At 41.1% G+C, this 15103-nt stretch overlaps 1 protein-coding gene across 1 annotated transcript in view; it reads right to left on the bottom strand.

Moving 5' to 3' along the window:
• KREMEN1 (kringle containing transmembrane protein 1) overlaps positions 1–15103 on the bottom strand; it is a gene marked incomplete at its 5' end in the record, with an annotated part of 56908 nt that overhangs the window by 8657 nt on the left and 33148 nt on the right. Inside the window, one exon of the mRNA XM_081037790.1 lies at positions 9180–9333. Coding sequence (XP_080893916.1) covers positions 9180–9333 — 154 coding nt within the window. The remainder of the gene's footprint in view (positions 1–9179; positions 9334–15103) is intronic.

Below are 15103 nucleotides of genomic sequence, written 5' to 3'. Positions count from 1 at the left end.
GACTGTGGAGGCTCCCCCCCCCCAGGAGACCTTAGAATTAGCACACAGCACAGTGGTGCAGTCTACGTGGGGGCCAGGCTGGAGTCGGACAGTCTGGGTTTGGGACCAGCTGGGCTGTGTGATTCTTCACTTCCACGCTTCTTGCTTCTTTCAGTTTTGAGGATGGAGAGACTACCACCTGCTCCTGTATCACATGAATGTGTGATAGACAGATGAGATAAAGCACATGAAAACACTGGGACCTCTTTGCAGGGAAGGTACTTGAGGAGGTAAAGTCGTACAAAGAGAAGGGCATCCCTGATACCTTAGAGGTGCAATGCTTGCAGGAGGACCCGCACTTATTTTTTCAAGTGGGAAACTGGCACAGAAATGACTTTCTGCATGGAGGAGATTCACTCGATTCTGATTACTCCGTGTGAGCGCACTTGACTCCTCTGGACTCCCGTTTCTGATGCGCAGGTTCTAGGACGGGGATAGAACTACTTCACTATATCTTATGTGTTGAGGTGTAAGCAAAGTCCTGGAAATGAAAGCCTTTCAGAGGGAGTGTAGGGCTGGGATTTAAAAAGTAGGCTTTGGGGGAGTTCCACTTTTCTTCAGGATGTAGAAAGCAGTAAGAAAACGCTGCTTCCATCCGAACAACGAGAAAAAGCTCAAACCTTTTCTTCAACCCATCAGAAAGCTGAGGTCTGAAGATAAACAAAGGGAATTTAATTCTAAACAGTAAGAAGCCCCTCTGAGAAGAGTCAGGCCACACAAAAGTGTTTCCTCTTTGATAGAGCACGAGAGGAAGAGGAGGAGGTGGTCGCCATAAAAGCGAGTAAGAAGAAAGCAGCTGAAATTTTAACAAGTTCCCAAAGGCTGAGTGTGGATTAGCCTCTCAGTCCAGCATAACCAGGAGCCCAGATACAACAGGAGTCGCCACTCACTTTCAAGCAATTTTGCGCGGGCCTCCCTCCACCCAGTGCCCACTGGGGTAGGCAGCAGACCAAAGAGTCCCATTGGTGGCACAGGTGTGATGGTGTGATCGGCTGCTGCTAGGGGACAGGCATGACATCCTGCTGCTTCCTGGACCCTCCTCCCAAAGGAAGCAAAGCCTTAAGTTTGTGGGAGAGGGGCAGCAAACCCTCTTGCTCCCACAGTCAGAGTAGAAGCAAAACCTGTTTGCCCCTGGGGAGAAGGAATAGGAAACTCTCCTTCCTGCCAAAGTAACCAGACAAAGACCTACTGCTTCTAGGGGAAGAGCAGAGGCAAAAGCCATCAGCCCCTGGCTTCCCAGAGCCCCAGAGCCCCTGCATGAATGCAAAGCACAGTTTTCCTTTCTTCAATTGTGTATACTTTTTTGGCACCGTGTGTGTGTGTGTGTGTGTGTGTGTGTGTGTATATCTCAAATCATGTGGAACTTGAAATGAATACAATGTTATATGTCAATTATATCTCAATCTTAAAAGAGAGATGGGGTGGCCGGATGGCTCAGTTGGTTAGAGCGCGAGCTCTGAACAACAGGGTTGCCGGTTCAATTCCTACATGGACCATTGAGCTGCGCCCTCCATTGAAGACAATGAGCTGCCGCTGAGCTTCCAGAGGGGAAGCCGAATGGCTCAGTTGGTTGGAGCTCAAGCTCTCAGCAACAAGATTGCTGGTTTGATTCCCGCACGGGATGGCGGGTTGCACCCCCTGCAATTAAAAATTGAAAACGGCAACTAGACTTGGAGCTGGGCTGCGTCCTCCACAGCTAGATTGAAGGACAATGACTTGGAGCTAATGGGCCCTGGAGAAACACACTGTTCCCCAATATTCCCCAATTAAAAACATTTTTTTTTAAACAAGGAGAGATAAAACAGTCCACAAAACCAGACCCAATAATGACCTAGATGTTAGAACTACCAGAGAGACTACATGATTAATACAGAAAGTACTTAGTGGAAAAGATGAACAGCATGCTTGAACAGATTGGAAATTTCAGCAGTGATATGGAAACTATAAAAAAAGAGTCAAATACAAATGCTAGAAATAAAACAATAAGATGAATAACTCCTTTGATGGTCCTATAAACAGACTGCACAAAGCTGAGGAAATAATCAAAACATTTAGAGATAGCTCAATAGAAATTATCCAAAATGAAACAGAGAAAAAATAAGTGGAAAGAGGAAAACAGCACCCAACAGCTGTGGGACAATATCACACGCTCTAACAATATGTAATTGGAGTTCCAGAAAGAGAAGAAAACAAGAATAGGAGAGAAGAAATATTTGAAGAGAAAATGACTAAGAATGCTCCAAAGTCAATGAAAAGTAATCTGAGAAACTGAGCAAGCGCCAAGGAAATAAATTAAAAAACAAAAATAAAAAAAAAACAAAGAAAACACACCTAGCCACATCACATAGTTAAATGATGAAAACCGAAAGCAAAGATAAAATCCTGAAAGCAGGCAGGGAAAAGATGACATACAGGAAAACAAAAATAGAGTAGACATCTCTAGAAACGATACAAGCCGCAAGACAGAAGAGCAATAGTTTTGAGGTCCTGAAAGAAGGAAACTGTCAGCATAGACTTCAATATCCAGCAAAACTATTTTTTTGAAAATGAAGGTGAATTAAAGCTTTCTCAAACAAAAGCTGAGAGAAGCTACTGAGAGACAGCAGACCTGCCTTAGAGAAAATGCTAAAGGAACTTCTTTAGGCTAAAATGATATGATACCAGATGGCAAATAAGAACATGAACAGACAGATGTTCAACGCCATGAGTAATTGCGGAAATACAAATTAAAACCACAATGAGTTACCACTACACACCTGCCAGAATGGCTGACATTAAAAAAACAGACAACACAAAAAATGCAGGCAAGAATGTGGAGCAACTGGAAGTCTCATATATTGTGGGTCAGAATGCAAAATGGTATAGCCACTTTGGAAAACAGTTGGCAGTGTCTTATAATGCTAAACACGCACTTAGCACGTGACCCAGGAAATCCTGGACTCCTGAGTTTCATTTCTCCCAAGAGAAATGAAAATATATGCTCACACGAAAACCTGTACATTATGTTTTTAGCAGCTTTATCACACCTTTATCATGGATGGTGTAATGTTTATCAGCTGTAAATGGATGAACAAATTGACACATTTGTGCAAAGGCATGTTTCTTGGCAAATAAAAGGAACTACTGAAACAACATAGATGAATCTCAAAAGCACTATTCTATGTGAAAAAAGCCAGACACAAACGGTTAAATACTGGATGATTCCATTGATATGACATTCTCAAAAAACAGAACTGTACAGATGGAACACAGATCAGTGGTTGCTGAGGGCTGGGAGTGGAGGAGAAGACTGACCACCAAGGGGCACGGGAACTTTTGAAGTGATGAAAACGTTCTATATTTTGATTATGTATATATTTGTCAAATCTGATCGAACTGTATAAACTAAAAAGGTGATTTTTACTGTGTATAAATTATACCTCAATAAACCTAAAAAAAAAAAAAAAACCCAAATTCTTGGGTTCTCATCCTGACTTTACCATGTACTAACTATGAATTTGAGCTAGATACTTAGGAATACCTCAGTTTTCTCATCTACAAAATGAAAACGGTATTCATTTCTCCCTCAGGGAGTTATAAGAATTAAAATGAGTTGATACATGTGGAGTATTTAGGTATAGGACCTGGTATGGAGTACAAGCTCAGTAAGTGTTAGCTTCTCTATTCTTCTTCTTATAAAGTATTCAGATTAAACTGATATTTCAACAGCAAAGGCAGACCTTAAACTTGGAACTTTCAATCCCCAGATGTGTGCCATGCTGACAGCATGCCTTATTCAGCCATTTTGGGAACACACACGATATCTATGATGGATTCTTAAAATTCAGTGATATAGCAGGAAACTTGAAACTTAGGAATATATTCAAGATCTCATTTTTTGGATGGGAGATAGCCTGACACATACCACCTGGGAAGTGTCTCTCAATCAATGCATGTCATTGTTTAAATGGAAGAGAATTTTTTCCCTCAGTGGTAAAATAATGTTGCATCTCACAATTGATGGCATTTTGGAGCCTATGAAATAAAATTACTAATGCAGTCCCAGGTGTCTGATCCTACCTATCCTTGGGCCTTCAATCCTTTTCATCGTCAATCTTTGATTGAAGATGAAATGGATCCCGCCCGTTCCATGAGGGTGGGATCAGTATCTGTGGGACTTTGGGCAAGTTACTGAACTTTTATGAGCCTCAATTCTCTTATTTGGCAAATGGAGATAATAGTACCTGCTTACCAGTACTGAGAATTAAGGGAAAGAATGCATGGAAAGTGAACAGCATAGTGCCCTGCAAACATAAGTGCTCAACTAATGTTAAAAGTAAGACCCCACCCTTGTGAGTCACTTATCCCTTCAGGGCCTAGAAGCTGAGGGAGGCCCACGAGGCTGGCGGGCTTGGGCAGTCCCTGTACCCCAGTGCTGGCTCCGGCCGACCTGATCTTCCATTTGGTTCTGTTAACTCAGTCAATGCAATTCTGGGGGCGGCAGAGGTTCTGAAGCCTCCACAGCGCTGCATTCACACACAGTCCACAGCCTACTGTGGCAGCCTCCCTAAATTCATGAGAGAAAATCAAGCGCAGAGTCTATGACAAATGGCTTGATGTGGCAATGATGACGGAGCAGACAGCTTCCACCGGCTGCCAACACTGTCTCTCTCCTGAGGTGCAAACGCACCGTAGGTGCCTCTGGAACACTCTTCTGTAATGAGCAGAGAACACGAGGATCTCATTGACGTTCTGAGACCCAGGTTCATGTCACACCGGATGTTCTGGGACACAGAGACTGTAACCTGGTCCCGTTCCCACCATTTAACTTCTCCTCCAACCTCCTCCCAAATTATGGGACAGTCTGTAGGCACCATCTCCAAAATGTTCAGCCTTATTCAATCCTGATGGGTCATAAGGCTTTCCATGAGGCAGTACTCAGCTATTTAAACTATTTCACTGTCTAGTAGATGAAACTTTGGGAATTAGTTCTAGTAGTTGCATGTTGCATCTTTTTTTGCAGAGCTGTGGGGCATGAGCTATTAGAGTTGGCTAGTGTTGGGGCCCCTGCCAGGCAACATACATCAGGGTCTCTGAAGATGGGAAGGAGCAGGCAGCCTCTCAGATCACCAGGCTTCTTAGTCTTTGAGTAAATGGAAGCCATAGAGGGCAGACTCTGGAGAGCTGCAGAAGAGGCCAGTTTGATAATAATCAGAACTGCAGGGGCAGATGGGTGGCTCAGTTGGTTAGACTGCGAGCTCTGGGCAACGGGGCTGCCAGTTTGAGTCCCACATGGGCCAGCGAGCTGCACCCTCCGCAACTAGAATGAAGTCAATGAGCTGCCACTGAGCTCCTGGGTGGCCAGATGGCTCAGTTGGTTGGAGCGCAGGCTCTCAACCACAAGGTTGCCAGTTCGACTCCCACAAGGGATGGTGGGCAGCGCCCCCTGCAACTAATAATGGCAACTGGACCTGGACCTGGAGCTGAGTTGCGCCCTCCACAACTAAGACTGAAAGGACAACACTTGACTTGGAAAAAGTCCTGGAAGTACACACTGTTCCCCAATAAAGTCCTATTCCCCTTCCCCAATAAAATCTTAAAAAAATCAGAACTGCACAAACTTTCACGTACTTTTAAAGCATTCAACTGGATCTGTTATTATGATCTAGTTTTTATTGTCAACAAAAGGGATGCTAGATGCTGAAAAAAAAAAAAAAACTAAAAAAGTAGCAAATCTGGGTTTGAATCCTGGCTCTGGCACTTATTAGCTTGGACAAATTATTCTATCTTTTGATGCAATTTTCTTACCAACAGGGCTGTCGCAAGGATTAACTAACAAAATGAAACAAGCACTCAGCATCAAGTCTAGCACACAGCAAGCATTCAATAGCCAACAATTATTTTCATGGTAATGAAATCATTTTAGTGCACCTTGGTGTGAGGCCCAGTACTATTTCCTAGATGTATTTCCAGTATCAAAGAGGACTTGACGCATGAGCAAATTTAAACCAAATTATTGCCGTGTGGTACCTCCAGTAGGGGCACTGCACTAAATAAAAGATAATTTTCTCTGCCACTCAGCAGATACCCAATAGAAATGTGCTAAATTGAATGAACGGTTATCCTATAAAAACTATTACTTTTTTATTGTTACAAAATTCACCATTTTAACCATTTTAAAGTGTACAATTCAGTGGTATTATTTACAATGTTGTACAACCACCACCACGGTCTAATTCCAGATTTTTTTCATCCCAGAAAGAAAACCTGTACCCATGAAGCCGTCACTTCCAATTCCTCCCTTCTTCCTCAGCCCTTGACAACCATTGATCTGTTTTTTGTCTGTGTGGATTTGCCTATTCTGGACATTTCCTATACATGGAATCATAAAATATGTGGCCTTCTGTGTCTGGTTTCTTTCATCGAGCATGTTTTCAAGGTTCATCATATTGTAACACGTGTCAGTGCTTCATTTCTTTTTGTGGCTAAAGAATACCCCCTTGTATAAATCTACAGTCATACCATAGAGATATTGCAGGTTTGGTTCCAGACTGCAGCAACACGGTGACTATCTCAATAAAGTGAATGTTGCAAAAAAGCAAGTTACACGAAGTTTTGGTTTCCCAGTACATATACAAGTTATGTTTATACTATCCTGTAGTCAATTAAGTATACAATAGCATTGTGTCTAAAAAAAAATGTACACACCTTAATTAAAAAATACTTTATTGTTAAAAAAAATGGGAACCATCATCTGAGCCTTCAGCGAATCACAATCTTTTTGCTGGTAAAGGGTCTTACCTTTAATTTGTAAAAAATGCAGTACCTGTGAAGTGCAATAAATTGAAGTGCAATAAAACAAGGTGTGCCTGCACCACATCTTGTTCATCCTTTCATTAGCTGATGGATATTTGGGTTGTTGCCACTTCTGGTTATTATGAATAATGATGCTATGAACTTTCATTTACAAGTTTTTGTATAAACATATGTTTACAACTCTCTTGGGTATCTACCTAAGAGTGGTATTACTAAGTCAGAGGTAAGTCTGTTTCACGCTTTGAGAAACTGCCATACTGTTTCCCAAAGCAGGGGTGCCATTTAACATTTCTACCAGCAATGCATGAGGGAGGGTTCCAATTTCTCCACATCCTCACCAACACTTACTTTTCATTTTTAAAAGTTAACACAATATTCTGTTTGAAGTAGAAAAACAGGTAGTGAACCCACACACCCTGTTTCTGGTTACTGGCTAGGCCCATGCACAGCTTGTTGGCAGTGTGTGAGCCCCGGCAAGTTATTTACCCTCTCCACACCCTAGGACTCTCTTCTGTTACATTAGAATGATAATTATAATGTGCCCTCAGATAGCTGCTGGGAGGACCTAATGTGATCATTTACATAAAGCCTTAGTACACACTAGGCACTCGATGTTTATTTCCTTTCTTTTTTCACTTAAGGGTATACCAGACAATTTATAAGCTCAGAAAATGTACTCTTCTGGGTTATGGTGTCAAAGCAGAGCATTTGAAAATAATGAATTCTGGCAATGAAAGGTTAAAAAATGCACAATGCATATTAGTTGCTAACTATTCTTCCTTAAACATTAGCCAGGGTTTAGTCTTTAGCTTTAACAGAGGTACCAAAACTGAGCATCTGTCTTAACCTAACAGGATGAACAGGAAGCCACTGGTGGCCTCCAATGGGCATATCTAACTAAAAAGACTAACAATTAACCACATGAGTTCTGCTTGCCAATCCTTCCCCTGTCCTCCCGCCAAAACAGACACTCTTTAGACAACGTCTAAGCTATACCATGTGACAGGCTCTGTTGTAAACTTGGGCTGGAATTTACAGTCACCATATGTAGCGGTTGGACTGTATCCTCCAAAAAGATATGTTCAAGTCCTAACGCCTGGTATCTGTAAATATGACTTTATCTGGAAACAGGGTCTTAAAAGATGCAGTCAGGTTAAAGGAGGCCATACCAGATTAGGGTGGCCCCTAAATCCAGTGATTAGCGTTCTCATAGGGAGACACCGCGAGACAGAGAGGCACAGACATATATACAGAGGGGAGGCGGCCATGTGAAGATGGAGGCAGAGAGTGCAGGGACGCAGCTCAAGCCAAGGATTGCCAGCGGTGACCAGCAGCTAGGAAGAGGCAAGGAAGGATTCTTCCTTGGAAACTGTAGAGGAAAGATGGCCCTGACTACACCTCGATTTTGGACTTCAAGCCTCCCAAACTCTGAGAGAACACATTTCTATTGTTTTAAGTCACCCAGCCTGTGATTATTTGTTATGGTACCCCTAGGTAACTAATATACCACATGACATTTTTGCTAAAAACTGAGCCACTCGGCCTAGGCGAGATGTCAAGGGTGTAACAAAGACATTATAGACTCTATAGTGTATCTCAGTAATCTCAAGCCTTTCCTTTTGTCTGCCTCATTTGTGACTATGTCCTTCTACCATCTTAAACTCTCGTACTATGGTACCAGACATTGGTACTATGCTCTCGCCAAGTCTCACGACCACTGAGTAAATATAGGTGGATTACGACGAGGGATCAGCTGGCCCAGAGGTTAGCACAAGGTGTTGGAAAGGTCAAGGCCCCGGAAACATACCCCATCAGAGCACACTCTGCCCCTAGCCAGCATCTCACAAGTGCGGCAGCTCAGAGAGGAGGGGGGTCAGCGCACACTCAGTACCGGGCTGGGAAGTCAACTCGAAGCTTATGTTCTCTTCTCAGCTGCATCACAATGAGATATAAATCCCAAATGTCTAAGAAAACACTAAAAGGGCTTGGACATTACATTAAAACAAGAGGATCTTAAAGCTGATACTGAACAGTTACATCAAGATCTACTTCAAATTGGAAAGGTCATTGTTTTTAGTTGTCTATGTATCTCACAATAGCGCATGTCACAACAGTAATTAATCAATTGTTAAATGACTATCCTCCCTTCTAGAGGGCAGAGGCCGAGTCTTCCTGTTCAGCACTGTATCTCCAGGGTCTGGTCAGCACCTGCCCTGCAGGAGGCGCTTAGGAAGTATTGCCCAGTAAATGGATGAATAAATGGAAGGGAGGGATGGGGGCAGGCTTATTCCCCTGGTCCCAGGGTTCCTGTGTGTTCAGTAGTAATGAGCACAGGGCATACTCACTGTCAAAGAGGATGATCCTGCCATCACCGCCACAGGGCTGGGTGAGATCCCCGAAGCAGACGCTGTTGCACTCGGTACTGGCTGCCTCCCCATACTTCCAGTAATCAGGATTGTTTCCACAGAAGCAAGCGTAGCCTGACTCCATCCCAGCGAACTGCCACGACAGAGAAGGGCACTTGGTAAGCGTAAACCAAGGGACCTGAAGGAACCTGGCAAGGTCGGCCCAAAGCAAGCAACTAGCCTCACCTTCCCAGCCCTCCCTTCCCCTGGGACTTCTCCTTTGTCCCGCTCTCATAACACTTTATTACATACTGATCAGTAATCTATGCACCACCATCGTGTTTCCCCTTCAGCGAGCACCTCTTAAATGTTGGCATTTCTACTGTATTTAAGTAACTTTTATGGGGGGAACATCCCAGAATCTTGAAACATTAGTAATAAGTGACAGCTAAACATTTTATTGAATGTTTACTATGTGCCAAGTAGTAAGTGCCTTGTAGCTAGTCCTCCCAGCAAACTCATTATAGGCCCCATTTATATTTTTATTTTATTTTTTTCTATTACTATACATGGAAGGGAGGGATGGGAGCAGGCTATTTAAAACTATTTATCTAGTGTATAGTTCTATGAATTTTAACCCATATAAGATGTGTGCAACCATCACTACAATCAGGATACGGAACAGGTGCATTAACCCAACAACGTTCCTCATGATACATCGCTTTATAGTTTCCTTTCCTATAACCTCTGGCAACCACCAATGAGTTTTCCATGACAATAGTTTGTCTTTTCAAAAATGTCATATGCTATAGACTGAATGTGTGTCCCCACCCAACTCATATGTTGAAAGCTAATTCCCAATATAATAGGCGGTGGTGACTGGGTCATGAGGGGACTGCCCTCATGAATGGGATTAGTGCCTTTATAAGAGAGACCCCAGAGTGCTCTCTTGTCCCTTCTGCCAGGTGAAGACACAGTGAGAAGATGGCCATCTATGAACCAGAAAACAAGCCCTCACCAGACATCAAATTTGCCAATGCCTGATCTTGGACTTCTCAGCCTCCAGAACTATGAGAAATGAATGTCTATTGTTTAAACCATCTAGTTATGGTAACTTTGTCATAGCGCCCATATGGACTAAGACATCATATAAATGGAATCACGTAGTATGCAACCTTTGGAGACTGGCTTCTTTCACTCAGCATAATGTCTGAGGCTCATTCAGATCGGTGCACGAATCAATACTTCACTTCTTTTTACTGCTGAGTAGTAGTCCCCTGTATGGATGTACCACCGTTTGTTAATCCATTGAGTGGTTTCTAGTTTTTCATGATTATGAATAGAGCTGCTATACACATTTGTGTAGATTTTTGTGTGGATATAACTTTATGTTTCTCTAGGGTAAATATCTAGAAATGGGATTGCTGGATTATACAGTAAGTGTGTGTTTAACTTTATAAAGAACTGCCAAACTGTTTTTCCGAGTGACAGTCCGACTTTATAGTCACAAAAACAATGTGTGAGAGTCCCAGTTGCATCATATCCTTGTCAGCAGTTATTTTCAGTGTATTTTATTGTAGTCATTCTAGTAGGTGTGTAGTGGTTTCTCATTGTGGGTTTAAGTTGCATTATCCTAATGGCTAATGATGTTGACTATCTTATCGTGCGTGTGTCATCTATATGTCCTCTTTGGTATAGTACCTGTTCAAATCTTTTGCCCAGTTTTAAATTGAGTTGTCTTAATGAGTTGTAAGAGCTCTTTGTGTATTCATAGACAAGTCCTTTGCCAGATGTGTTTGGCAACTACTTTCTCCCAGTACGTGGCCTGCCTTTTCATTTTCTTAACTGTTTTTTAAAGATAAAGTTTTTAATTACGGTAAGTCTGATTTACCAACTTTTTCTTTTACAGTTCATGCTTTTTTCTGTCCTGTTTAAGAAATCTTTGTTTAACCGAATGTCGTAAGATTTTCTGTATTTTTTTTCTAGAAGTTTAATTGGTTTAATTTTCTATTGAGACATAATTCGCATAACATAAAATTAACCATTTTAAAGTGTACCTTTCAGTGGTTATTAGTATATTGACCATGTTGTTCAACCATCACCATTACCTAATTCCAGAATACTTCCACCACCCCAAAAAGACACTCTGTACCAATTAGCAGTTAGTTGCAATTCCTCTTGCCTCCCACCCTCTGGCAACGACTAACCTACTTTCTGTCTCTACGGATTTGAATATTCTTGACACTTCATATAAATAGATCATAAAATATGTGGCCCAATGTGTCTGGTTTCTTTCATTTAGCCTAATGTTTTCAAGGTTTGTCCTTGTAGCATGCACCAATCCAGGCATACCTTGCTTTATTGTGCTCCACTTTACTGCGCTTAATACTGCATTTTTCACACATTGAAGGTTTGTCGCACTCTAGCATCAAGCACATCTATTGGCACCACTTTACCAACAGCATTTACTCACCCCATATCTCTGTATCACATTTTGGTAATTCTCACTATATTTCAAATGTTTCATTATTATGTATTTGTTATGGTGATCTGTGATCAGTGATCTTTTATGTTACTATTGTAATTGTTTTTGGGGTGCCACAAACCGTGCCCATATAAGACAACGAACTGAATCAACACAAATGTGTGTGTGCTGTCTGCTCTGCTGACCAGCCTTGGTCCTATTTCCTGAGACACAAAACTATAGAAATTAGGCCAGTTCATAACCCTACAATAGCCTCTAAGTGTTTAAGTGAAAGGAAGAGTTGCGAATCTCTCACTTGAAATCAAAAGCTAGAAAAGATTAAGCTTAGTGAGGAAGGCATGGTGAAAGCCGCGACAGGCCGAAAGCTAGGCCTGTTGCATCAGTTAGCCAAGTTGCGAATGCACAGGAAACGTTCTTGGAGGAAATTAAAAGTGCTACTCCGGTAAACAAACAAATGATAAGAAAGCGAAACAGCCTTATTGCTGATATGGAGAAAATTTTAGTGGTCTGGATAAAAGATCAAACCAGCCACAACATTCCCTTAAGCCAAAGCCTAATCCAGAGCAAGGCCCTAACTCTCTTCAATTCCATGAAGGCTGAGAAATGCAAAATTTGAAGCTAGCAGAGGTTGGTTCGTGAGGTGTAAAAAAAGAAGCCGTCTCCGTAACAAGTGCAAGATGAAACAGCACGTACTGGATGTAGAAGCTGCAGAAAGTCATGCAGAAAGTCTAACTAAGATAATTAATGAAGGTGGCTACACAAGACAACAGGTTTTCAATGTAGATGAAGGAGCCTTATATTGGAAGAAGATGCCATCCAGGACTTTCATAGCTAGAGAGCTCTCAGTGCCTGGCTTCAAAGCTTCCAAGGACAGGCTGAATCACTTGTTAGGCACTAGTGCAGCTGGTGACCTTAAGTTGAAGCCAATGCTCACTCACTGTTCTGAAAATCATAGGGCCCTTAAGAATTATGCTAAACCTATTTTGCCTGTGCAATAGAAATGGAGCAACAAAGCCTGGATGACAGCACATCTGTTTACAACATGGGTTAATGAAGCCCACTGTTGAGACCTCCTGCTCAGAAAAAGATTCCTTTCAAAATATTATTGCTCATTGACAAAGCACCTGGTCACCCAAGGGCTCTGATGGAGACGTACGACAAGATTAATGTTGTTTTTGTGCGTGCTAGCACAACATCCATTCTGCAGCCCACGGATCAAGGAGTCATTTTCACTTTGAAGTCTTATTACTTAAAAAATACATTTTGTAAGGCTGTAGCTGCCACAGATAGTCATTCCTCTGATGGATCTGAGCAAAGTAAATTAAAACCATTCTGGGAAGCATTCACCATTCTAGATGCCATTAAGAACAGTTGACTCATGGGAAGAGGTTAAAATAGCAATATTAGGAGTTTAGAAGTGGATTCCCACCCTCACGGATGACTTTGAGGGGTGCAAGATTTCAGTGGAGGAAGGAACCACAGATATGGTGGAAGAGAACTAGAATTAGAAGTGGAGCCTGAAGATGTGACTGAATTGGTGCAATCTCATGATAAAACTTAAACGGATGAGGAGTTGCTTCTTATGGATGAGCAAAAAACGTGGTTTGAGATGCAGTCTACTCCTGGTGAAGACGCTGTGAAGACTGTTAAAATGACAAGAAAGAATTTAGAATATTACATAAACTTAGTTGATGAAGCAGCAGCAGAGTTTGACAGGACTGACTGCAATTTTATAAAAAGTTCTACTGTGGGCAAAATGCTATCAAACTGTATCGCATGCTACAGAGAAATTGTTTGTGAAAGGAACAGTGAATCAATGCGGCAAACTTCATTGTTGTCTTATTTTAAGAAATTGCCACAGTCACCCCAACCTTCAGCAACCACTACCCTGATTAGTCAGCAGCCATCAACATCGAGGCATGACCCTCTACCAGCAAAAAGATTATGAGTCACTGAAGGCTCAGACGATGTTTTCAGCAATAAAGGAGACTACAGTATAGTGTAAACATAACATATGCACTTGGGAAACCAAAAACTTTGTGTGACTCGCTTTATCGTGATATTTGTTTTATTGCAGTGGTCTATAACTGAACCCGCAATGTCTCTGAGGTATTCCTGTCCTTCATTTCTTTTTAGTGTCTGAATAATATTCCATTGTAGGTATGTATCACATTTTGTTTCATCATTTGATGGACATTTGAGTTGTCACTTTTTGGCTACTATGAATAATGCTACTATGAACATTTGTGTACATGTTTTTGTGTGAACATGTTTTTGACTCTCTCAGGTATATATACCCAGAATTGGAACTGCTGGGTCATGCAGTAACTTTGTTTTCCAAAGCAGCTGCACCATTCAACATTCCCACCAACAATGTATGAGGGTTGCAATTTTTCCACATCCTAACACTTGTTTTTGTCCTTTAAAAAACCAGACCAATCAAATATATGGTGATGGAAGGAGAACTGACTCTGGGTGGTGAACACACAATGAGATTTATAGATGATGTAATACAGAATTGTACACCTGAAATTATGTAATTTCATTAACAATTGTCACCCCAATAAATTAAAAAAGAAAAACAAAAAAACCCAAAACAAACAAACAAAAAACAAAACAAAACAAAACTACAGCCATCCAAGGTTATTTATGGGGAGGTGGTATCTCATTGTAGTTTTGATTTTCATTTCCCTAAAGACTAATGATATTGAGCATCTTTTCATGTACTTATTGGCCATTTGTATATCTCCTAAAGAGAAATATCTATTCAAATCCTTTACTCATTTTTAGAACTCTTTATGTAGCCTAGGCATTAGATTCTGATTCAGATATATGGTTTGCAAATATTTTCTTCCATTTGGTGAGCTGTGTTTTTACTTTCTTAATAGTGTCCCTGACACACGAAAATTTTAAATTTTGATGAAGTCCAATTTATTTTTATTTTGATTACTTCTGTTTTGGGCATCATAACTACTGCCTCATTCAAGGTCATGCATATTTATAACCTATTCTTCTTTCTAAGTGTTTTATAGTTTTAGCTGTTACATTTAGATCTTTGATCCATTTTTAATTTTTATATATGATGTGAAATAGGGGTCCAAATTCATTCATTCTTTTGCATGTAGATGTCCAGTTGTTCCAGCACCATTTGTTAAAAAGACTATTCTTTCTCTCCCATGAATATAGCACCCTTGTCAAAAATCAGTCAACCTTAAAAAATATGTATGTTAATTTCTGGACTCTAAATTCTATTCCATTGGCCTATATGTCCATGTTTATGCCAGTACCATAGCTCTTTATTCAGTAGTATAATTTAAAAGTTAATTTTTGTCTATGGTATGATATACAAGGATTCCTTTTTTCCCCATAAAGAGCTCCCGTTCCCGTTTCTCTAGAACTATTTGTTGAAAAACTGTCCTTTCTTCCATTGAATTATCCC

The sequence above is a fragment of the Rhinolophus hipposideros genome (assembly GCF_964194185.1).
Source record: "Rhinolophus hipposideros genome assembly, chromosome: 24".
NCBI classification, from domain to species: Eukaryota; Metazoa; Chordata; class Mammalia; order Chiroptera; family Rhinolophidae; genus Rhinolophus; species Rhinolophus hipposideros.
This window is presented reverse-complemented; position numbering and strand designations above follow the sequence as displayed.